Consider the following 26,554-nt stretch of genomic DNA (forward strand, 5'->3'; position numbering starts at 1 on the left):
AGAGTGATAAATTGTGAAGAAATGGCAAGACATAGGAAAGGGGCTTTGGGCTTCTAGGGAGGTAAATTGTGAGAAGGTAAACATATGGGGAAACTAACAGAAAAGTTATTTTAGTAATATTTACTGTGAAGACCCATCTTGATGCCAACTTTCTGTCTCCAGTAATAAGGGTTGTTTTTCCCTTCCCGATACGGGAGAGAGCAGGGAAGACACCTTCACAAAGGGAAATTTATGCCCTGCTTTTAGGCAGATAGGAGGGCAGAAAACTCTTTCCACGTCTGCTGTTTCTCAATTGCCTTCAGATCAAAATAATCCTTATACCAAAGTGGTATATTCTGAAGCGGCATAATCCGATCCCCTTCAAGGAATAAAAAATTGTAGTACAGGCATGCCTCAGAGATATCATGGGTTCAGTTCCAGACCACCACAACAAAACAAGTCACACAAATTCTTTGGTTTCCTAGCTTATATAAAAGTTATGTTTACACTATAGTAGAAGTAGTCTAGTAAGTATTCAATAGCATTATGTCTAAAAAAGAAATGTACATATCTTAATTTAAAAATGATTTATTGCTAAAAAGTGCTAACCATCCTCTGAGTCTTTAGCAAGTCATAATCTTTTGGTGGGGGAAGTGTCTGGCCTCAATGTTGACAGCTACTGATCGATCAGCATGGTGGTGGCTGAAGGCTGGCAGGGTAGCAGGGGCAATCTCTTAAAATAAGACAACAATGAAGTTCGCCACATCTATACATCTCACAAATTGACTCTTCCTTTCACTAACAACTTTTCTGTAGCATGCAATGCTGTTTGATAAGCATTTAACCCACAGTAGAACTTCTTAAAAAAATTGCAGTCAATTCTCTTAAACCCTGCCACTGCTTTATCAACTAAGTTTATGTCATATTCTAAACCGTTGGTTTTCATTTCAACAATTGTCACAGCATCTTTACCAGGAGTAGATTCCATATCAAGAAATTATTTTCTTTCTCATCCACAAGAAGCAACTCCTCATCTGTTAAACTTTTATCATGAGATGGCAGCAATTCAGTCACATCTTCAGACTCCATTTCTTTTTTTTTTTTTTTTTTTTTTTTTTTTGCGGTACGCGGGCCTCTCTCTGTTGTGTCCTCTCCCTTTGCGGAGCAGCGGCTCCGCAGGTGGATTCTCAACCACTGCACCACCAGGGAAGGCCCAGACTCCATTTCTAATTCTAGTTCTCTTGCTATTTCTATGATAGCTGCAGTTGCTTCCTCCGCTGAAGTCTTGAGCCCCTCAAAGTCATCCATGAGGGTGGGAACCAGTTCCTTCCAAATTCCTGTTGATGTTGATATTTTGACCTCCTCCCATGAATCACGAATATTCTTAATGGTATCTAAAATAGTGAATTCTTTCCAGAAGGTTTTCAATTTCCTTTGCCCAGATCCACCAGAGGAATCACTCACTATGTATAGCAGTTGTAGATTTACAAAATGGATTTCTTAAATAAGAGTTGAAAGTCAAAATTACTCCTTGATCCATGGGCTGCAGAATGCATGTTGTGTTAGCAGGCATGAAAACAACATGAACCTTGTACACTTCTATTAGAGCTCTTGGGTGACCAGGTACGTTGTCAATGAGCAGTAATATTTTAAAAGGAATCTTCTTTTCTGAGCAGTAGTTCTCAACAGGGGGCTTAAAATATTCAAGTAAACCATGTTGTAAACAGGTGTGCTGTCATCCAGGCTTTACTGTTCCATTTATATAGAGAGGCAGAGTAGATTGAGCATAATTCTTAAGGATCATGGATTTTCATAATGATAATGAGCATTGGTTTCACCTTAAAGCCACCAGCTTCGTTAGCCCCTAACAAGAGAGTCAGCCTGTCCTTCGAAGCTTTGAAGGCAGGCACTGACTTTTCCTCTCTAGCTATGAAAGTCCTACGTGACCTCTTCTTCCAATATAAGGCCGTTTCGTCTACACTGAAAATCTGTTGTTTGATTTAGCCACCTTCATTAGTTATCTTAGCTAGATCTTCTGGATAACTTGCTGCTTCACCTTGCACTTTTAGGTCATGGAGATGGCTTCTCTCCTTAAACTTCATGAACCAACTTCTGCTAGCTTCAAACTTCTTCTGAAGCCTGCTCACTTCTCTCAGCCTTCATAGAAATGAAGAGAGTTAGGGTCTTGCTCTGTATTAGGCTTTGGCTTAGGGGAATGTTGTAGCTGCTTTCATCTTCTATCCAGACCACTAAGACTTTCTCCATATCAGCAATAAGGCTGTTCCACTTTCTTATCATTCGTGTGTTCACTGGAGTAGCACTTTTCATTTCCTTCAAGAACTTTCCCTTTGCATTCACAACTTGACTGTTTGGTGCAAGAAACATAGCTTTTGGCCTATCTTGGTTTGCAATATGCCTTCCTCACTAAAGCTTAATCACTTCTAGCTTTTTATTTAAAGTGAGAGACGTGCAACGACTCCTTTCACTTGAACACTTAGAGGCCACTGTAGGGTTATTAATTGGCCTAATTTCAATGTTGCTGTGTCACAAAGAACAGGGAGGCCTGAGGAGAGGAAGAGAGATAAGGGAACAGCTGGTCAGTGGAACAGTCAGAACATAGACAACATTTATCAATTAAGTTCACTGTCTTATGTCGCACAGTTCATGGCATTCCAAGCAATTCAAGGGTAACATCAAAGACCACTGATCACAGATCACCAGAACAAATATAAATCATAATAAGAAAGTTAGAAATACTGCAAGAATTACCAAAATGTGACACAGAGACCCAAAGTGAGCAAATGCTGTTGGGAAAATGGTGCCAATAGACCTGCCCTATGCAGGGTTGCTACAAACCTTCAATTTGTGAAAAGTGCAATATCTGCAAAGTACAATAAAGTGAAGTACAATAAAACGAGGTATGCCTGTATATCTTTACGATGGAATACTACTCATCAAAAAAAGAAACAAACTCTTGATACACTCAACATGGATGACTCTTAAAAGCATTATACTGAGTAAAAGAGCACAGTCTACATAATTCCATTTATATGAGATCTAGAAAAGGAAAATCTCATTTATAATGACAGAAAACAGACCACTGGATTGACAGACCCAAGGCTGCAGGACACTGACCAGAAGGAAAACAAGGAAACTTTTGGGGGGTAATGGAAATATTTTATATCTTGATTGCAGTATTGGTTGCACAAATGTATATATTTAATTAAAACTCCTCAAACTATATACTGACAATAGGTGTATTTTATGTAAATTATTTTTCAATAAAGTTGGTTTAAAAATATTAGCAAACTGAATCCAGCGCTGCAAAAAACAAACACTCATTGAAAACAAAACAAAAAGACTCTCATGGCCAAGTCAGTTGTAGTATGTGAATAAAAGTCAGTTTAGCATTAGTTGAACAATTAATGTCATTTACCATATTAACAAATTAAAGGAGAAAAATATATGATTATCTAGAGATTGGTCATTTGGTAAAATTCAACAATCATTCATAATTTTTTTTTTTTTTTGGCCACGCCGCACAGCTTCCGGGATCTTGGTTTCCCCACCAGGGATCAAACCCAGGCTCCGGCAGTGAAAGCGCTGAGTCCTAACCACTGGACTGCCAGGGAATTCCAGCAATCATTCATAATTTTTTTAAGTTTGGTGCTCTAGGACAAAAGGGAGCATACTTATCCTGATAAAGGGGATCCACAAAAAGCCAGCAGGAAGTTTTTAGTTAGTATTAGCTATAAATATACATATAGGTGCTACCATTTTATAGCTAATGTGATTTGCTCTACAATTCAAGAAGCATTGTTCAACCTACCAAATTCCAGATCTGGGATGCAAAGAGATATAATTTATAGATCCTGACTTCAGGGATACAAAAAATCTGGTGAAAAAGTTTTAAACATAGTCATTTAAGAAACATCCTCATTTGGAGTGAGATTTAAACATATTCATTTGATTTTTTTTTTAATTGAAGTGATATTGACTTACAATATTATATGTTTAATTGTACAACATAGTGATTTGATATTTTTATACATTAAAAATGACACCACGATAAGTCTAGTTACCATCTGTCACCACACAAAGTTATTACATTATTGACTATATTCCCTATGCTGTACAATTACATCCCCGTGACTTATTAAACATATTCATTTTAAATGCAAAGCAACATATGATTAATACCAAATGGGTGATATCTTTAATTCATTGACAAATATTTATTGAGTGCAAGGCACAAGATTGGATCTGAGATACAACAATGAACCAGAGAGTTAGGAGACTTTCTTTTTTAATGAAGTCATGTCATGCTCTAGGGATTTAATTTGTCATACAGGAGAGGTAAAATTGTCTCCTTAATTATTTTTTATTTTCTACATTTTGTGTTTATCATTCAAGAATTGTATTATTGAATAGGTTTTCCCCAATGCACGGTGTCATGAAAAATTCAGCAGTTCATTAAGGGCTGGGAATTTTCACAGCAAAATTTCTGATTTAGGGTATAAAATACATTATTAATAAAGACGCATAAAATTGTTTTCTCAGAAGAATATTGGGAAGGGGGAAACAAAGTTAATTTTGCAACACAATGAGGGGAGACTGGCTAAACATGAGTCAGCCTCTCATACCAGAGCACAACCTAAAACAAGTTAAAGGAAATTTTCAGCTGCTGTGCATTGTGAATAATCACATTGTTAATCACTCAGCGTCTCTGTGCTTGGAGTCTCTTCTCTGTTGATTCACTTTGTTATAAAGCAGAAACTAACACACCATTGTAAAGCAATTATACTCCAATAAAGATGTTAAAAAAATTAAAGTCAAAAAGTAAATAAATAGGGCTTCCCTGGTGGCGCAGTGGTTGAGAGTCCGCCTGCCGATGCAGGGGACACAGGTTCGTGCGCCAGTAAAAAAAAAAAAGGAAATAAAATAAAATCTAAATTTAAAGAAAGAAGAGCATGAACATTGGGCCCCAAGCATTCCGCATTCATCTTTCCTTCTGGCTTCTGCCCTGAAGCACTTAGGTGAAACTTCTCTCTGTAAGGTCACCAGCGACACCCTAGCTAGCCCGTGGTCTCTTTTCAGCTTGACCTCGGGCTGATTTCATAGCTGGGACCCCTCACCTCACTTAGGGATACTTATCTTCCCAGGTCTCCCTCTGCTTCTTCAAACACTCGTCTCAGGCTCCTCTCTCCCGGAGGAAATCTCAGGGACCCTATGGCTGCAGCCACATTAGACAAGGACAGCTCCCACCCCTAAACTCTACCTTTCTCCTGCTTCTGCTCCAGGAAACGCCGCCTCAGCATGCCCAGAACTGAAGGTACTGTCTCTCTCTCTCACCAAACGCCTTCCTCAGCCTGTGCCTCACCATTGTTAATATCCTAGCTCGGAACTTCCCTGGTGGCGCAGTGGTTAAGAATCCGCCTGCCAGTGCAGGGGACACGGGTTCGAGCCCTGATCCGGGAAGATCCCACATGCCGCGGAGCAGCTAAGCCCATGCGCTATAACTACTGAGCCCGCGTGCCACAACTACTGAAGCCCGCATGCCAGAGCCCGTGCTCTGAACAAGAGAAGCCACCGCAATGAGAAGCCATGCACCGCAACGAAGAGTGGCCCCTGGCTCGCTGCAACCAGAGAAAGCCCACGCGCAGCAACGAAGACCCAACGCAGCCAAAAATAAAATAAATAAATAAATTTATTTTTTAAAAAAAGTCATCATCGCTCACCTGCGTGCCAAGGCACCGGCCTCAGAATCCACCCAGTGTCTCCACCTCCCTCACCACCACCAGATCCAAAGGGTCTCAAATTCTGCCACGTCTGCTCCTGAGCATCAGCTAAACCTGGGCACTCCTCACCTTCCACTGTTTCCATTAAGCCTCCAACCTCCTACCCAGACTGTTACCTAGACAGCTTGCCTAAACTGTAGCTGCTGGTCCACCCGCCCCCAGTTTCTCACCTTCACCCCATTCTGCCTCCAGGGGGATCTTTTAACACAATAATCTGTTCATGTTACTTCCCTGCTCTCCCTGAATCTCTCAATGCTTCTCCAATGCCAACAGGTTAAAGTACAAATTCCATAGTATAAGATATGAGGCTTTGGGACTACCCTGGTGGTCCAGTGGGTGGGGCTCCGTGCTCCCAATGCAGGGGGCCCAGCTTAGATCCCTGCTCGGGGAACTAGATCCCACATGCATGCCACAACTTAGATCCCACATGCCGCAGGTAAGACCCGGCGCAGCCAAGACAAATTAACTTTTGAAAAAAGGTATGAGGCTTAAAAAACCCTGGATTCTACATATTTTCCAGCTTTGCTTCAGGCTTCTTTTCTCTGCACTGCACCCGCACACGAAATACAAATGCACATCCACTTTCCCCATGCCCACATTATGCCAAGGCCATACTGAACTCTGTGATACTTCCCATAGTCACCTTTCTCTTTCATGCCTCAAGCGCCCTTCCCTCACATCCAGGTTTGCCAGATTTACCAAATAAAAACATAGGCGAATAAAATAAATAAATAAATTTATTTTTTAAAAAAAGTCATCATCGCTCACCTGCGTGCCAAGGCACCGGCCTCAGAATCCACCCAGTGTCTCCACCTCCCTCACCACCACCAGATCCAAAGGGTCTCAAATTCTGCCACGTCTGCTCCTGAGCATCAGCTAAACCTGGGCACTCCTCACCTTCCACTGTTTCCATTAAGCCTCCAACCTCCTACCCAGACTGTTACCTAGACAGCTTGCCTAAACTGTAGCTGCTGGTCCACCCGCCCCCAGTTTCTCACCTTCACCCCATTCTGCCTCCAGGGGGATCTTTTAACACAATAATCTGTTCATGTTACTTCCCTGCTCTCCCTGAATCTCTCAATGCTTCTCCAATGCCAACAGGTTAAAGTACAAATTCCATAGTATAAGATATGAGGCTTTGGGACTACCCTGGTGGTCCAGTGGGTGGGGCTCCGTGCTCCCAATGCAGGGGGCCCAGCTTAGATCCCTGCTCGGGGAACTAGATCCCACATGCATGCCACAACTTAGATCCCACATGCCGCAGGTAAGACCCGGCGCAGCCAAGACAAATTAACTTTTGAAAAAAGGTATGAGGCTTAAAAAACCCTGGATTCTACATATTTTCCAGCTTTGCTTCAGGCTTCTTTTCTCTGCACTGCACCCGCACACGAAATACAAATGCACATCCACTTTCCCCATGCCCACATTATGCCAAGGCCATACTGAACTCTGTGATACTTCCCATAGTCACCTTTCTCTTTCATGCCTCAAGCGCCCTTCCCTCACATCCAGGTTTGCCAGATTTACCAAATAAAAACATAGGCGGCCTGGATAGATTTGAATTGTCCTATATGTCTAAGTATACCATGTTAACAATTTCGCCTTTGTACTCACAAATAAAATTCAGGGCTGGCATTCAACTCCAAGAGCATCTCTCCATCACCAGAGCACAGAATGTGGCCTCTTGCTTTAAATGTCACAGAAATGCATGTCAAAGAAATTCAGAAATGCACTCTCAGCTATGAAGATTGTTTTAATAGCTACTGTTATTCAATGCTTCATAAGTGGTTCATATGGCCTTGTTTATCATCTCAATTCTCCTATAAGACAGGTAATGTTATGCCCCTCACACCGGTAAGAATGGCCATCATTAAAAAGTCTACAGGGACGTCCCTGGTGGTGCAGTGGTTAAGAATCCGCCTGCCAATCCAGGGGACATGGGTCTGAGCCCTGATCAGGGAAGATCCCACATGCCGCCGAGCAGCTAGGCCCGTGCACCACAACTGCTGGAGCCCGCACGCCTAGAACCCGTGCTCCGCAACAAGAGAGGCCACCGCAATGAGAAGCCCGCGCACCACAATGAAGAGTGGCCCCTGCTCACCACAGCTACAGAAAGCCTACATGCAACAACAAAGACCCAACTCAGCCAAAAATAAATAGATAAAATTTTTTTAAAAAGTCTACAAATAACAAACGTTAGAGAGGGTGTGGAGAAAAGACAACCCTCCTACACTGTTGGTGGGAATATAAGTTGGTGCAGCCACTATGCAAAATAGTATGGAGGTTACTCAGAAAACTAAAAATAGAACTACCGTATGATCAGGCAATGCCACTCCTGGGCATATACCCGGACAAAACTATAACTCAAAAAGATACATGCATCTCTATGTTCATAGCAACACTGTTGACAGTAGTCAAAACATGGAAACAACCTAAATGTCCACTGACAGATGAATGGATAAAGAAGATGTGGTACATATACACAATGGAATATTACTCAGCCATAAAAAAGAATGAAATAATGCCATTTACAGCAACATGGATGCAAATAGAGATTGTCATTCTAAGTGAAGCTAGTCAGAAAGAGAAAGACAAATACCATGTGATATCACTTATATGTGGAATCTAAAATATGACATAAATGAACCTACTTACAAAACAGAAACAGACTCACAGACATAGAGAACAGACTTGTGTTTGCCAAGGGGGAGGGGGGTGGGGGAGGGATGACTGGGAGTTTGGGGTTGGTAGATGCAAACTATTACATTTAGAATGGATAAACAACAAGGTCCTACTGTATAGCACAGGGAGCTATACCCAATCTCCTGGGATAAACCATAATGGAAAAGAATTTTTTTTAAAAATGTATGTATGTGTATAACTGAGTCACTTTGCCATACAGCAGAGATGGGCACAACATTGTAAGTCAACTATACTTCAATTTTTAAAAAATAGAGAAGAAAAAAAATTAGGTAATGTTATTAAATTTCATTTTATAGACAAGGAAACTAAGGCATAGAGAAGTTACAGAATTTGGCCAAGGTAATAAAATAAGTGGGGGAGCGCCAGAATTTGAGCTAAATAGTCTCACAGCAGAGCCCACATGATTTAGCTTTGTGTTTTGACAGCTACTTCTGTCTGCATAGTACTTTGCAATTCTCTTTTCTTTCCCTCATGTGATGTCTTAGAAAAAGATAATATGACCAAGACTCATGTACCACCATCCACAAGAAATACAACACAAATAAAGCTGAAACCCCCTATAGCATTCCCTTCACCTAGTAAACACCATGTTTAGTTGGTCCTGATCCTTCCAATTTGTATATATGTGGTATACAAGGTATAATATTATTCCATATTTTCAATATATTATCACATGGTATGTATTCATCAACAATTTGCATTTTTCCCTCTTATTGTATTTTTGAGACTTATCTATGTTGATACATGTAGTCTTATTTATTCATTTTCACTGCTGTATAACTCTTCATTGAATGACTCTGTCACAGCTTATTCATTAATTCCCTTGTTAATGGATATTGTTGACAATTCTGGATTTTTTCTTGTGTTTTGGCTTTCATTTTATGTTTTATTTTTATTTATTTTTGTTTGGTTGGTTCTGTTTGCTTTGCTTTTCATTGGCTAGAAGCAAAAGCTACTTGTTATACATGGCTCCTCGGGCAAGAATTTCTCTTTAGTAAGAACTTAAGAAGGGATTTCTCTTAAGAGTGGGTATGTGCATTATTATATTGGAAGTCCTAGCTAACAGAATGAAACAAGAAAAAGAAAAGGCACAAGAATTAGAAAGGAAGAAACTAAACTGCCAGTATTTATAGTCAATCTAGTTGACTATGGAGAAAATCCAAAATGTAATAAGAGAGTTCAACAAAAGTGGCTAGATATTAATTCAGTGTTTTTAAAGTCTATTATATTCTTATACTATAGCAAAAAATAATTAGAAATATAAATTTTAAAAATAATTAGGAATAAATTTTACAAAAGATGTGTAGGGCCTTTAGTGAAGAAAATCATAAAAAATTATATGATGCATTATAGACCTAAATAAAGAGATATACTATATTCATGAATGGAAAGACTCAGTATTATAAGGCTGTTAGTTTCCCTCAAAGTAATCTGTACATTCATTGCAATTCCAATCATAATCCCAACAGATCTCAGAGAAAATATTTGCAATGCATTTATCCAACAAAGAATGTGTATCTGGAATATATAAAGGATCATACAAGATGGACATAGTGTTGTAGGTAAATTATACTTCAAAATCAAATAAACAAGGAAAAAGAGATCAGATTTGTGGTTATCAGAGGCGAGGGGACAGGAAGAGTGGGAATTGAATGAAGGCAATCAAAAGGTACAAACTTCCAGGTATAAGGTAAACAAGTACTAGGGATGTAATGTGCAACATGATAAACACTGCTGTATATTATATATGAAAGTTGTTAAGAGACTAAATTTTAAGAGTTCTCATCACAAGGAAAGAAATATTTGCATCTATTTGAAATGATGGATGTTCACTAAACTTCTTGTGGTCATCATTTCATGATGTATGTGAGTCAAATCATTATGCTGAACATATTATAAAGTGCTATATGTCAATTATATCTCAATAAAATTGGGGGAAATTTTAATTTTTAAAAAATCACAAAAGACAAAGTAAAAAATAATAAATAAAACCTAAGAATATAGGCAGTATATTTGGTGGTTTAAAAATATGTCCACACTTCTCTGGTGGCACAGTGGTTAAGAATCTGCCTGCCAATGCAGGGGACATGGGTTCGAGCCCTGGTCCGGGAAGACCCCACATGCCATGGAGCAACTAAGCCTGAGCGCCACAACTACTGAGCCTGCGCTCTAGAGTCCATGAGCCACAACTACTGAAGCCCGCGCGCCTAGAGCTCCGCAACAAGAGAAGCCACCACAATGAGAAGCCCGCACGCTGCAATGAAGAGTAGCTCCCACTCGCTGCAACTAGAGAGAGCCCACGCGCAGCAATGAAGACCCAAAGCAGCCAAAAAAAAAAAAAAAAAAAAGTCTACAAATTCTGTCCATACTCCCTTCAAAAGATAGAGCTAATTTCCTTCTCCTTGAGTGTGAGTTGAGTTTGATAACTCACTTCCAACAAATAGAATAAGATGGGAATGATGGGAAGCGTGTGTGTGATTTCTATGATTATGTGTGACTTTTACGTCGTAAAAGGCATCATGACTTTCTCTTTGCTCTTTCTTGGATTACTTGATCTGGAAGATGCTAACGGCCATGTTATGAGGACACTCAAGCAGCCCTAGGGAATGGCCCCTGTGGCAAGGAATGGAGGTCTCCATCCAATAGCCATACGGGTGACCCATCTTGGAAGCAAATTCTCCAGCCCCAGTCAAATCTTCAGACGACCAAAGTCCCAGCTGACATCCTGACTGCAACTTCATGAGAGATCCTGACAGAACAACCTAGCTAAGCCACTCCCAGATTTCTGACACTCAGAGATTATGAGTTAATAAATGTTTGCTGTTTTAAGCTGCTGTGTCTAGGAGTTATCTATTATTATGCAATAATAGATAACTAGTAATTATGCAATAATAGATAACTAGTACATGAAGTTATACAGTAATAGCATAGTGACTACAAAACCCAAATGCCAAGTCTGACTGTCTAGATTCCAATTCTGGCTTCACCATTAACTAACTATGTGACTATGGGAAGTGACTAGCCATGTAACGACCTCAGTTTACTCATCTGTAAAGTGGAGATAATAATAGCATTCCACATAGGACCCCTGTGAGGATTAAGTGAGTTGATACAATAAAGCACTTAGAAGAATATCTGGCACACAGGAAGCATTCGGGAAGCGTTAGCTGCTGGTATCAATTTACAAAAGAGTAAATCTGAATGTAAATTGGATGATCAACCTCACTAGAAATTAGTGAAACAAAATAAAACCACCATGAGACTTATTTGTTCCCCATAAAATCAGCAAAAAGCATAAACTCTTAGCTTGAGTGATGGTAAAACGGGCATCCTCACTGCATGATAATTTACCAACATGTCTGTCTCTGATATGAGACATTTCTTGCAAACATGTTATACTTCAATTCAAAAATTTAAATAAATAAATAACACAATACACACAAAAAGCCAATCCTCACCCTCACTCTACCCTTACCCCCAGAAAATGCTCTGTTAATATCAAATATTGGCAAAGATGTGGAACACAAGAGCTCTCATATCTTGCTGGTGAGAGTATAAATTGGTACCGCTGTTTTAGAGAGCAATTTGGCAATACTAGCAAAGTTGAAAATTCACAAGTAAGGTTTTACCTGAGTAGTAGGATACAGACTTTCACTATCCATTTCTTTGTATCTTCTTTAAACTTTCATTCCTGTTAAGATGTCGAAGTGGGGGAGAAGGGAAGCATTCAACCCAGTCATAAAATTCTGTGACCCTGGACCCATTTATATTCTTAAGAAGTCTAACTTAACAGAGAGAAATGACCATTCTGCTTCCAGCTTCAGGGACAGCATGTAAAACATGCCTGCCATGCTGAGCACTCTGTTATGTGCCTCTGAAAAGGAGAATTCCTAGATAAACAGTAATCAGGGTTTTTTTTTTAAAAAAAATCAGGACTCAAAACCTGACAAGGAATTAAGAATGAGTTGTATTAGGAGTAGGAAAGAGAGTGGGAGAGGGGGTTGTCTTACAAGTAATCCAGTACTTTAAAAAAAATTTTTTTATTGTGGTAAAATATATATAATACAAAATTTGCCATTCTAACCATTTTTTAAGTATACAGTTCAGTGGCATTAAGTATACTCGCAATGTTGTGCAACCATAACTACTATTTATTTCCAAAATTTTTCATCGCTCCAAACAGAAACTCTAAAACAATAACCATTAAATAATAACTCTTCCTCCTTACTCCCCTCTGGTAACCTCTGTTCTACTTTCTGTTTCTATGAATTTAATTACTCTAAGTACCTCATATAAGTAGAATCATACAATATTCATCTTTCTAGGTCCAGCTTATTTCATTTAGCACTTTATTTATTTTTTTTTTTTGCGGTACACGGGCCTCTCACTGCTGTGGCCTCTCCCGTTGCAGAGCACAGGCTCCGGATGCGCAGGCTCAGCGGCCATGGCTCACGGGCCCAGCCGCTATGGCTCACGGGCCCAGCCGCTCCACGGCGTGTGGGATCTTCCCGGACCGGGGCACGAACCCGCGTCCCCCGCATCGGCAGGCGGGCTCTCAACCACTGCGCCACCAGGGAAGCCCCTAGCACTTTATTTTTAAGGTTCATCCACGTGTTCAAAGGCACACTCAGAACATCATTCCTCTTCATGGGTGAATAATATTTCATTGTATGTGTATACCACATTTTGTTTATCCACTAATCTATTGATGGACACTTGAGTTGTTTCCACCTTTTGGCTATCATGAATAATGCTGTGATCGACATTGGTGTACAAGTATCTGTTTGAGTCACCTGAAGTAAAGTTGGCTGTAAGTTCCAACATCCACCCCTAAGTTCGCAAAGTAAAGACAGATGTGAGCCTGGAAGGTGCTCAAGGGATTCGGGTTTATTCATTCAGTTTGGTCAGTCTTGCAACTACTATTTGGAGCACATCAGTGCAAGAAACAGAGATTCAAAAGTGGGAAGAAAAAACAAACAAACAAACAAAAAACAAAAAAAAACACTGTTTCCTCCTCTCAGAGAGCTTACCCCCTAGGTGTTCAACAGCAAAGATGGTTTAACAGTGAAAAGTGTTGTGACATAACAACCAAATTGAGGGTCAGGATGTCCGGGGGTAGGGAATTTTAAGCCAAGACCTGAAGGCTGAGAAAAGACAAAGAGAAGCAAAGAGGAGGTAAACATGTTTCAGACAATAGGAATAGGAATTGTCCAGGTAGGACAATAGACAATAGGAATAGCATGTATGAACCAGAAGGTAGAGAGAGATGGTTCTTCAGAAGGCCATTCAAAGGCTCATTACGACTAAACACCGAGAACGAAGAGTAGTGGTGGAAGAGATTACTGGAACAGCAAATGTCAGATCAAAATTAATGGCTTAGGTGAACGGAAAAGCATTGCAGGCCTTGAAGGTAGGAGCACGAGAATCTGACTCATAATGTGGAGATGACTCTGAGAGCTCAGCACCAGGGGAAGATGTGGCTGCACATCTGGCTTTGGCAAGCAGGTCACAGTGATCTCATTCCCCTTTGTCAGGACTGGCCTGGCAGTGGATGTGTGACCAAGTTCTGCCAAGGAGACATAAGGCAAAGCCTCATGCGGAGCTTCTGAGAAGTATTTCCTTTCTCTTGTGTGTGTGTGTGGGGGGGGACAAAGATATGTTCCTGCCGGAATTCCATCATGAAGAACATTGGAAAAGCCCAAATCAAGGGACATTATGGGAACAACTGACCTATATCCAGGGATCATCTGGGAACAAGCATGAAGATGAAAAGTAACATGCTGAGGAAGGCGGAATGGAATGATGGAAATCATCTGAGTTCCTGACAACTGTGTTTTGCTACTAATTAACCAATCCTGGATCTAACTTCCACCAGAACTTATGTGGTTTATGGTTAAGCCAGTCCCAAGCTTTTTTAATTTCATACCACATGCTAAAAAGTGCTGTTCCTATGACACACTTGGGTAAGCAGAGGAGGGTCCTCATGGCTAGAGGTAACTGACTCCAGGGGCTCCCGGCCACCTCGGGCTCTCGCCTGGTCGCCCCAAGGACTAAGTGGGTCAATATCTCAGAGCACCTGGGACACACCTGCTGCGCACTATGGTGCTAGGCACACTGATTGGCGAACACTGGCTCAAGCCACTGTTAGTTGAGCTTTTGTTCCTTGCAGCTCAAAGCATCCTACTATCTGGCTAATGCCTAATTCCAAGCATTAGCCGCTCAGCCACCCAACTTAAAAACCCAGGAGTCATCCTGCACTCATTCCTGTCCTTCACCCCCACCTCCCCTTATGTTTGTCCTGATGCCTCCTTGAAATCTCCATGCTCTGCCCCTCACTTCATCTCCACTGCTGTGGCCTTCATTTGGGTTACCACAGGAGACTCAACCACCCGACCTCTAATCTCAATGGTCTTTCATCCATTCTAACATGGCCAATGACTGCTCTAAAATACAGGTCACCACTCTCCTTTAAATCATCGCTGGAGTTCATCAGCCCCAGTCTTATGTCATGATCATTTGTGATGAGGGCAACAGACAATTTGTTAAGCTAAGAGGGAGAATACTAAAGTATGCTGCTGATTTGCTATTTAACATAAATTAGAATATATCCAAATTTGTTCCAATGATCGTATTTGTTTTACATTCTGAGTGTTAGGAGTTACTGGAAGAGCACCGAGAATTTCTGAAGCAACTATTTATCCTCCCATCTGGGGAGGATACATGGAAGCGGGCATGGAGGGGAGATGAAAGGAATGATTTTAACCTTGAAAAAAGGAGCACTTCCTGTGGGATGGGAGTGAAAAAGAAAAAGGATGGATAAATATCCAAAGCCTTGAAAGAATTGGAAACATCTAAACTTAGGAAGCCTTAATCTTTTCAGGAAAATAGAAGACGTCTTTATTTGGGTCAAGAGAAGGTATACTGGATATCTTGCCTGACCTTCCACCTTCTCTACCCTACTCTGAGCCTGGGAGGCTGAACGTATGAACTCTGTCAATGACACCCTTGCCTCCACATCACGATGTGATCAGCCAATGGGAGACCTTGACAGGAGATGAAGGGATGGAGTAGATTGACGTTGGTTGTATTTCCCCTAGCTCCCTCCCTGCCAGTTACCATGAGTTGGCCATGTACCTGCACCCGAGGCCACAAATGTCGCCAGGCTGCTTCTCCATGTAACTACCCTCCCAATGTTCTGATAACCATTCCCCGCTGTTGTACCTTCAGGACTAAGGTGGTAATACCTCCCCTGCTGTCGCTACCTCTTGAGATACTGCACTATCCCCCACTGGTTTTCTTAAATCTTGTACTTACCTTTATAAAAATCCTCTTATTAAACTCTCAAAGTTGGTTTGAGAGTATTATCTTTTTTTGCTGGGACCCCAGTGATTTTGAATCACAGCATGGGGTTTGGGTCGGGCTGGAGGAGAACAGAAAGTTTTGAAATAGTCATAATGAAGAATTTTACAGGCATCTACTAAGCAAGCCTATGAGTGCATGACCCACAAGCACCCATGCTCCCCCATCTTTAGGGATGGAAAATATTTAAGAAACTAGTGATTTTTTGGACTGAAATTACCAATTACCAGTAAAAGTAATTTTTATAATTAGTAATCAATATTATTATTCACGTAATATTATTATATTAATGGCCACCAAATGATCAATCTTTTTCACTGTACCTCTACTGAAGTTAGCTGTGATGACACACTTAACTTCTCTGGTTTTGTTTCTTCATCTGTAAGTAGATAAACTCTAAGTTCCTTTAAGACTCCAGAATTCTGTGATGATAGGATGACAGTATTGAACCCAGGAATAAACAAAAACAGGAGAGAGAGGGAGAAAGAAGTAGAGGTGGCAAGCAGGAGCCAAGAGCATATTCCCCGTGTACACCCATGAACCTGCTGACAGCCTCAACCCTGAAGAGTTTCTCTTCTCTAAATGTGATGGCACGTGACCTGCGTCACTCCATCACGATTTATGCCTCTCTCTCATCTCTAAACATGGTATAGATATCAGTTTACACTTGCCTCTACACCTCACCATCCAGCCACAAGCTCGTCAAAAGTAAGGACTACACAATATATCTCTGTATCCAGTGCTGCCACAGCCCAATATATTTTTACAGATATTCAATATACATTGAATGAATTGAAACGATGAATACGTACTGACTGATTTCCATGTATTTCTGCCAAGAACCTTTCCCACACACTTCCATTTTCATTTGTTTTTGTTTTCGTTGTAATGTTTTCATAGGAGAAAAAAGTAGATGGCATTTGGGGGCTTAAACTATTTTCTCCCGATTGGTAAATATTTACATTTACAGAACTAGTACATTAGTTAGGATAAGCTAGGAGGCAGTTACAAGTAGTCCCAAAATTCCAGTGGCTTAACACAAAGAAGTCCACTGCTCAAGTACCACACATTTATTCCCTCACAGTTCTGTAAGTCAGGAGTCCAGTGGGCTCAGCAGGTTCCCTTCTCTGGGTCTCACAAGGCCAAAATCAAGTTGTCAACCAGCCTGAGATCTCACCTGCAAGCTCTGGGGGAAAATCCACTTCTGGGCTTATTAGATCCCCGTTTCCTTACTAGCTGTCAGCCAGCATCACCTTTCAACCTCCCAGAGCCTCTCTCCAGTTCTTGCACAGGGTCATGTGGCCCCTACCTCTCAGTCAGGGTCAGCGGTGGTGCAGAAATCCTTCCCAGGCTTGGTGTCCCTCTGACTCCTTGTTCTGCTGTATCTCTTCTGCCTCTAGCCAGAGAAGGTCCTCTGCTTTTACGGGCTTCTGTGACTAAATTAGACCCACGGGGACAATCCAGGGTAATTTCCCCTATTTTAAGGTCCGTCACCTGGATCCATCTTCCTGGATCGCCAGGAAGATGCCACATGCCGTGGAGCAACTAAGCCCGTGCACCACAACTACTGAGCCTGAACTCTAGAGCCCGCGAGCCACAACTACTGAGCCCGTGCACCACAACTACTGAAGCCCGCATGCCTAGAGCCCGTGCTCTGCACCAAAGAGAAGCCACCGTGATGAGAAGCCCATGCACCACAAATAAGAGTAGCCCCCGCTCGCCGCAACTAGAGAAAGCCCGCGCGTGCAGCAGCAAAGACCCAATGCAGCCAAAAATAAATAAATTTTTAAAAATTAAAAAAAAAAACATAAAATAAAATTCATTGTGGTATTGACTGCACAACTCTGAATATGCTATAAACCACTGAACTGGATACTTTAAATAGATTAATTGTATAATGTGTGAATTATAAAATTATATCTAAATAATGCTGTGAAGAAGGAGGAGGAGACAAGAAAAGGAAGAGGAGGAGGTGGAGGACAAGGAAGAGAAGAGAGGGGAAAAGAAGAAGAGGAAGAAGGAAGCTACAATGTATTTTATGTCCTGATTTCAGAAATCACACACTATCATTTCTACCATCTTGTTGTTTAGAAGTGAGTCATCAAATCCAGCCCACACTCAACGGAGAGGAATTAAGCTCCACCTCTTGAGGCAAAGAATATCAAAGAATTTGTGGGCATATTTTTAAACACTGTATAGAGCCTCCCCAGTTATTGATTCTATATGGGTGTCTATCTATTGACTAGGCTTTCTTTCAACTCTGTAGAAGTAAAAAGTTAAGATGTAATGAGGCATACGTTCTTGTCTGCAGCAATGCAAACGAATTTTGCCAATAGAGATAAAATTGATTTCCATCCTATAAAAAGGATGACCCCCAAATATTTCATTTTATTGGCCTATAGGATATTAGCCAGATTTGGATCCAGTAGTAAATTCATTTCAGCATTCCTGATTACCTATGCATGTCGGCTCTTCAAATTCCCTTTAAACTGGTTACAACATCTTACTTGTTCTCCCATTAATGAATGAGTTGAATAAAACCTCTGACATATTTATTTTACATTTGCATAAAATCCATGTCTCTAAACCTTTTGAAAATTATACTTTAGTATTATGATTCATGTATCTATACCGCTCTTCCTGTCAAAATTAGGTGTGGTGGGGCAGAGACTGGAACACTCTCAACACAGCGTTACACAGCACAATGTAAAATGAGGACATTACCCTGGCCAAGAGGTTACAAAAGTCCAAGTTCCTCTATTCCTAATCTTAATATCACGTGTAGCACCTATCCAGAGCCGTGCAAACTATCAGAGCTCATCAGATGTTTGGGATGGTAGAAGTGATGAGAAAGAAAATACGAGGAACTTCCCTGCTGGTCCAGTGGGTAAGACTCTGTGCTCCCAATGCAGGGGGCCCAGGTTCGACGCCTGGTTGGGGAACTAGATCCCACACGCATGCCGCAACTAAGAAGCCCTCACGCCGCAACTACGAAGCCCTCATGCCTCAACTAAATATCCCGCATGCCGCAACTAAACATGCCGCAAGGAAGATCCCATGTACCGCAACTAAAACCTGGTGCAGCCTAAATAAATTAATTAATTAAAAAAAAAAAAGAAAATACGATACCCATCTCAGGGTCTCAAGTTCTGAGAGGAAAAGTAACTTACCAACACTGTTGTTTTGTCTATAATTTACTTTCAAATGCTTCAGCATAAATGGGGTAAAGTACGAGCGTTCGTTTTCACTATACCCAAGAAGCAATGGATTGCCCTATTAGGCATATGAACTCAGGGTGATAAGCTAACATGGCAGCAAAAGGATACGCTCCAATATAGAGACTATCAGAGCTTCTGCAATGGTTTTCTCTGATCAATTACAGAATGTGACTTACTAGCAAAGTGGGGTTATAAATGGTTTTTCAGTGGTGAAACTAGTGGTTCAAGAACTAGTTCACAGGCTTTTCCATCCATGTGTGACCAGGCAATAGAAATCCAGCAAGCCCTGGTATCCATACCCTTAGAAATGGTGCATGGTTCCTGAACGAAGAGTCCCAAATTTACTCACCAATTAAGAAGATTTTTGGTCATCTGACTTCAGTTAGCCAATGAACTGGATCCTGTCCCTAGACGGTTGTCGCACTTACCACAAGATGCTGTTGGAAGACCTAAAAGAACAGGGGGCACAGAGCAAAGAATGTATAAATGACTCTTTGGGGCCCACTTATTAATAAATATCTCTGTGTGACTGAAATTGGACTAAAACTTGCTATCATTATAAACTGACAGAAAAGCTGAAAGGAGACACAGACCCATTACTATCAGTGATTTTTGGAAGCTACTGCTATTTATCCAAAAGAACCTAACTGACTTAGGTGAATTCACATCTGGTAAGTGGCAAAAACTAATCAAAATCATATTCATCTGACATCAAAGTCTATGCTTGTTCCTCGACATTACACTGCCGCTCAGAATTATTGCTTTTAGCTGGTTTTATTACTGCTATTAACTTTTACTAGCTATTATTTGTGTACATTTCTGGATAACAAGATTTTCATTTTGTACAAGCTCAACATACGAAAATCTGGGTTCTTCCAAAAAATAAATGGTATAGTGAGAATTTGAGATTTTTCATTTTGCAAAAGGTCTGACAAGTTGATTCCTTTCAAAAGGAAGATTTTGGGTTCATTTAAAATGTGATTTAAGGGCTTCCCTGGTGGCGCAGTGGTTGAGAGTCCGCCTGCCGATGCAGGGGACACGGGTTCTTGCCCCGGTCCGGGAAGATTCCCACATGCCGCGGAGCGGCTGGGCCCGTGAGCCACGGCCGCTGAGCCTGCGCGTCCGGAGCCTGTGCCCCGCAACGGGAGAGGCCACAACAGTGAGAGGCCCGCGTACCGCAAAAAAATAAAATAAAATGTGATTTAACTTATGAAAAATTAATATAAAGAGAATATGAGCAAAGACAAAGAAGTGAGGGCAGGATGTTCAAGGAAGAATGAGTAATCCAATTTGGCTGGAATGGAATGTATATGCTGGGAAGTGCTAGAGATAAGCCTGCAAAGGTAATTTTATTATGATTACTTATATATAAAATTCACATGTAACTGTGTCTTATTAGGCTACATCTGCTCGGTCTCAGAAGTATCTAATCAAAAACACAGACACAGGGGCTTCCCTGGTGGCGCAGCGGTTGAGAATCTGCCTGCCAATGCAGGGGACACGGGTTTGAGCCCTGGTCCGGGAGGATCCCACATGCCGCGGGGCAACCAACCCCGCGAGCCACAACTGCTGAAGCCCGCGCGCCTACAGCCCGTGCTCCACAACAAGAGAAGCCATTGCAATGAGAAGCCCGCGCACCGCAACAGAGAACAAAAGCAGCCAAAATAAATAGACTAAATAAATTTTAAAAAAAACAAAACAAAACACAGACACAGATCCAATTAAGAATGTATCAATGAGTAATGTAGAATTTTTAAAAATGCTTTATTGCTATAACTTAGATATTATAAAGGGCACATATCTTAATTGTACAGATCAAGGATTTTAAAATATGTTTACCTCATTTTCTTCTCTTCTCTACCGCTACCCCTATTTAGGATGTGGCCAAAGAGGCAGGTAGCCCAGGCGTTGTCAGCGGCTGTCTTGTAATGCTAGCCTTAAGATGAAGACATAACAATAGAAGATGGAAAAAGAGGAATCTGGGTCCTTGGTGACATCACTGAGCCACTAGATCAGACCAACCCAGAAGCTTACCCTACTATTTGCATAGGTCAATAAACCTACTTTATTATTTAAGCCAGTTTGAATTGGGTTTTGTGTTACTTAGAACTGAACACATCCTGATACAGAAAGGCAAGGGCATTCATCCCAGATAATAGGAGCAGTGAGAGAAAAGGTAGAGAGGAATGAAACAGCACGACCCTTAGAGGAACTGCAGGCAGGTCAGTATCTGAGCATAAAACAGGAGCAGGAAGGTGTAAACAACGAAATTTGCCCAACATCAAGCCATCAGCCACTACAGTCTCCCACAGCTGTGTGTCCTGAGGGAAATTCAGGATGGAGAACAGGACACTGGCCCTAGATAGTTAAGATACATATCAAAGGAATAATTTCAAGGAGCCCAACTCTTGCATCTTCCCATACATGGAAAAGCACTAAAATCATTAACTTGAGATGTCTGGTTTTTGTGATTAGCAATAATCTTTTGATGTTTGACTATGTGGTTGTTTGTGGGGTTTTTTTGGCAATGAAAACTCCTACATATCGTGGCTCTTCTCTTACCTCTTTGAAGTAAACAGTCTCTCAGAGCTATCTGGGAGGCTGCCCTCCTGGGCTATAGTCCTCAGTAAGGCCACTGAATAAAACATAATTCTCAACTTTTAAGTTGTGCATTTTTTTTCAGTCGACAAAGGCACATAAGGAAGCAGGCTGAATATGTAGACAGGAGTCAGAATACGGAGCTGTGCGCCATGCCAAACCACGCTGACTCTACCCAACAGGTAGTAGGGAAGGTGGAATTTCTTGCACAAAGCAATAACTTGCTTCAATTTTTTTATTTTAGATAGGTCACTAGAGGATTAGAAATGGATGAGACTAGGGACTTCCCTGGTGTGTCCAGTGGGTAAGACTCCACGTTCCTTATGCCAGGGGCCCAGGTTCAATCCCTGGTCAGGGAACTAGAGCCCGCATGCATGCTGCAACTAAGAAGTCCGCATGCTGCAACAAAGATCCTGCGTGCCACAACTAAGACCCGGTGCAGCCAAAATAAAATTTTTTTTAAATCTTCATTTAAAAAAAGAAATGGATGAGACTAAAGCCCGAGAAATGGATTAGACCAGGAAAGAAATTGTGAAAACCTAAACAAAGCCAGTGAGAGTAGGTTAGGGGACAAACAGAAGTGAGATTTCAGAAGCTGAATCCACATCGTACATGCAGCAGGCTCTATCTGGCCCGATTTGGGATCTGAATTTGCAACCCCTCTTATTGATGCAATTGATGTCAGAGAAGTAAGTATCCCATGAATGAAGTTCCCATCATTCCCAGGTGCCTCACTTTCTAGGTGCCTTTCTAGTAGCATCTGGAGCCCCTGGTACGACCAACCACTCTTTCCTTCTGTAGCTGGGCTTGAAGCTTCAACTATGTCCCCAAAGGGGTGCCTGGTTTCCAGGTGCCACTGCCTATAAGCTCTGAGCATTTTCCCCTTCCTTTGTCTTTTTCGTCCTTGTCCCTTCCAATACCAGAGGGGTAGGCCTCCATCAGACCAGGAAAGGAAGGGTCAGAAATGCACCAGCCTAGTCAGGGCAAACTGGGCTAAATTGGAGGAAGCTAGTTACAGCCTTCCAGATACATCGGCTTATGCAGGGCTGCCACCAGTGCTTTTATAAACTTGTAATAGAGGCAGTTATGTCACAAGTCTACTTTCTTTTCTTAGCCCCTCTTATCTGCCCCCCCCCCCACACACTCACATGTACATGTTCACGTGGTATCCTCCGATTGGCCAAAATTGTCCATCTACCCAAATTTCCTTCCCTGCTCTGAAATAATCTTCTCTCCCCAACTATATTACCAAGTCCTTTTCTTTTTCTTTTTCTGCACATTCAGCCTCTCTAAACAGCTGTATGAGTAAATTTTACTCAGACAGTAGCTGAACTTGAAAACTCAGGCGTTTGAATTGAGAAGTGAGTAAAATTGAACCCTGCTGAAGATTTTGGCATTACGAGGGAGAAGCTTCCTAAACATGACGAGCGGGAAATATGTGTGCACTGGGGCATCTATAGTCAAATGCATTTCTGAGCAGTCACTGAACAATTTATTAAGAGGTCACTCTCAGTGGGGCTCAGGAGCAAAACTGCTGAGTTCCCGACTGCTGGAGTTGTGCTGGGTATCTGCACACAGAAGCTTGGCACGTATGCACGTACTTTCTGTCTGAAAGCATGCTGTTCTCATTAGCAGTAATGTCAATGCCTGCTCATGAACACTAAGGAAATAGAAGCCCTATACTTCCTTTCCCTGGAATTATTGCTTCCTCTCTTGGCTTTCAGAATTATAATTGAATCTTATACAGGAAAATGTGTCTTCCGCACACTGGCCACATTCATGCTTATATTTAGAACAGCCCGTCTCCTTTTCTCTATTACCCAGAATATCATAAATATATAGAGATCTTCTGTATTTTTTCTTTTTTTTTTTGGCCGCGCCGCATGGCCTGCAGGATCTTAGTTCCCCAGCCAGGGATTGAACCCAGGCCCCAGCAGTGAAAGCGCCCGAGTTCCAACCACTGGACTGCCAGGGAATTCCCAGGTCTTGTGTATTTTTAAAAGGACATTGCGAGATGGTAATGGTGCTGTGATTTAGCTTCATTAGAAACAATATAAAAAAAGTGTTAAAATAACGATAATAAAACCTAAATCCGGGCTTCCCTGGTGGCGCAGTGGTTGAGAGTCCGCCTGCCGATGCAGGGGACACGGGTTCGTGCCCCAGTCCGGGAAGATCCCACATGCCGCGGAGCGGCTGGGCCCGTGAGCCGTGGCCGCTGAGCCTGCGCGTCCGGAGCCTGTGCTCCGCAACGGGAGAGGCCACAGCAGTGAGAGGCCCGAGTACCACAAAAAAAAAAAAGAAAAAGAAAAAAAAACCCCTAAATCTCACCACCCTCACATATTTCCATTTTTTTCCTATAGCTTCATTCAGTGTGTCCATATTAAAGTATTTAATATTTTTTATACTTTTTTTTTTGGATAGAAAATTCTTACTTTACTTCGTCAACAAAGAAGGTGAGGATGAAACCAAACACGTGGAACTTTGTGAATTTTCAATGTGACATTATTCATATCTATTTTACTAAGAAACAGGAAATCCATGTGTGTGAGGTAACCACTGAAACTTGTGTCCACAGGCAGCTTCTCATATTCTTTTTCTGCTTTGTCACCACGACACTGGTGGGCGTACCTTTACTTCTTCACTGGAATGGAAATCAGGTTACCAGAAAGCTCTCAGGAGAAGCTTAAATTCTGTGTTTTTTTTAATATATAAAAATTTATTTATTTATTTTTGGCTGTGTTGGGTCTTCTTTGCTGTGCGAGGGCTTCCTCCGGTTGCGGAGAGCGGGGGCCACTCATCATCGCGGTGCGCGGGCCTCTCACTGTCGCGGCCTCTCTTGTTGCGGCGCGCAGGCTCAGTAGTTGTGGCTCACGGGCCTAGTTGCTCCGCGGCATGTGGGATCTTCCCAGACCAGGGCTCGAACCCGTGTCCCCTGCATTGGCAGGCAGATTCCCAACCGCTGCGCCACCAGGGAAGCCCTGTCTTGTTTAACAGAGGTGACTTGGAGACTCTCCAGACTTGGTTTATTTATATGGAGAGATGGAAGGGTCTAGAAAGTAGCATTCTCAACTTTGAAGGGACAAGGAGTCTGTTCCACTCTGCTGACATGAACTCCCGCCTCCCCCTGAGTGGTGGGGTCACCCAGAGAGCTGGGAGAATCAGCGTCAGGCAAAAAGCCTGCTGAGCCCCAGAAGAGCCGGCCTCCCCATTGCAGCTCCAAGCCGGCCTTCTCCTCTGTTTATTTTTGCGCTGCAGCGGCTGGTGGCTGTGGCCTGGAACTGACACAGCATCATGGCGGCCACCCATGCATGGACTGTCGGAGACATGCAGACGCGAAGGCAGTCAGCACAGAGCTAGGTGTTTCAGCTCTTTCTTGTACTTGTCTTTTGTCTGCCTCCTTTGGTAATCACTGCTGCTGTGACCTGAATAGGTCCTCGTGACAAGTGCGAACTCGACCAGAGGCTGGATCTGCAGCTCTTTCGCGCTTCTCTCGTTTTCAAGCACAGTTTCCCTCTGGTGCTCTAATCCCACACTTTCCAATCCCTGTGTGTCTATACTCCTATTGTGTCTTAAAAAAGGAAAATATCTGGTAGTAGGTGGTGTGGTTGGGTAATTGTGGGCGAGCTGGCCATCCTTACCACCGTGCCTTAATCAGACTTATTCAGTTATCAATACAACATTAATCTTTACTGACTGCTGAACCTCATGGATATTCCCTTAAAGAGCAATTTAAAACACCTTCTCCAATGGGTGTGTTTTTTTTCCCACACCATCAGGAAATTAACTTAATTCCCAGAGGACACTGACCAGGTGTCCCACCGATTTAACTCAGTTCTGACACTATCTACCTGGAGATGGCCTCAGATGCCACAGGTTAGTAGCCAAGGCCCACCAGACTCACCCGCTTCAGATGCCAGTCGTAAGTCCGGCTTGTTATCTATGCTTCCGATCAACTGGCTGTAAATCGGAAGTTCCCACAAGCTCCACCTCAGGTTTGAGTGATTTGCTAGATGGCCCACGGAACTCAGGAAACCAGTCTACTTACTAGATTACCAGTTTATAACAAAGGATATTAAAAGGATACGAATGAACAGCCAGATGAAGAGATACATAGGGTGAGGTCCCCAATGCAAGAGCGTCTGTCCCCGTGGAGTGCAGGGCCCGGAATGTAGCTGCATCCTGGTTCGCCAACCTGGAAGCTCTCTGAACCCCTCTCTTCGGCGTTTTTATGGCGGCTTCTTTACGCACGCCTGATTGATTAAATCATTGGCCATTGGCCAACCTCCAGCCCCTCTCCGCTCTCCCATCCCTGGCGGTTGGGGGGTGGGACTGAAATTTCCAACCCTCCAATCACATTCCCCTGGCAACAAGCCCCTAACCTTCGATCCTTTCCAAAAGTCACCTCATTAACATAAACTCAGGTGTGGTTGAAAGGGGCTTGTTCTGAGTATCAAGGCACCTTAATTGCTCTTAACACTTAGGAAATGCCAAGGATTTTAGGGGCTCTGTGCCAGAAATGAGAGGAAGACCATATACAGATTTTTTATTATAAATCACAACATCACACCAACCTCCCAGGTTCTAAACAGGGAATGTAACCTTTAACTCTTTGCTTCTCAACTCTTGTGGAAAGCTCAGGTTTAAGAAATAGCATTCAGGTAGACTTGCATGAAAGCCCTAATCCAAGCATTATATTTTACTCCTCATCAAGCAAGTGCCTGAGTATGCTGCCTAACTTTGACTAAAATCTACTGTGTTAAGCTCTTAGTGTACTTCAAAGGATGCTGTTAGAATTGGTCATATCAAATCTCAAAACAAGAAGTATTAATGGAAATATGTGAAAATGTGTGTAATCTCAAAAATCAAAGAAAGTTCAACAGTGAGATGACTATTTTTGCT

General features: G+C 42.1%; 1 protein-coding gene across 1 annotated transcript in view; it reads right to left on the reverse strand.

Annotated features, from left to right (window-relative positions):
* Positions 1 to 1,173: 1,173 nt before the first annotated feature.
* Positions 1,174 to 26,554, reverse strand: part of LY96 (lymphocyte antigen 96) — a 78,046-nt gene continuing 52,665 nt past the window's right edge. The window contains exons 4-5 of the mRNA XM_028500256.2: positions 19,407 to 19,506; positions 1,174 to 2,542 (exon numbers count right to left, since the gene is read on the reverse strand). Of these exons, the coding sequence (XP_028356057.1) occupies positions 19,436 to 19,506 (71 nt within the window). The 3' untranslated portion in view covers positions 1,174 to 2,542; positions 19,407 to 19,435. The remainder of the gene's footprint in view (positions 2,543 to 19,406; positions 19,507 to 26,554) is intronic.

Source organism: Physeter macrocephalus, chromosome 15, assembly GCF_002837175.3.
Source record: "Physeter macrocephalus isolate SW-GA chromosome 15, ASM283717v5, whole genome shotgun sequence".
Taxonomy (NCBI): Eukaryota; Metazoa; Chordata; class Mammalia; order Artiodactyla; family Physeteridae; genus Physeter; species Physeter macrocephalus.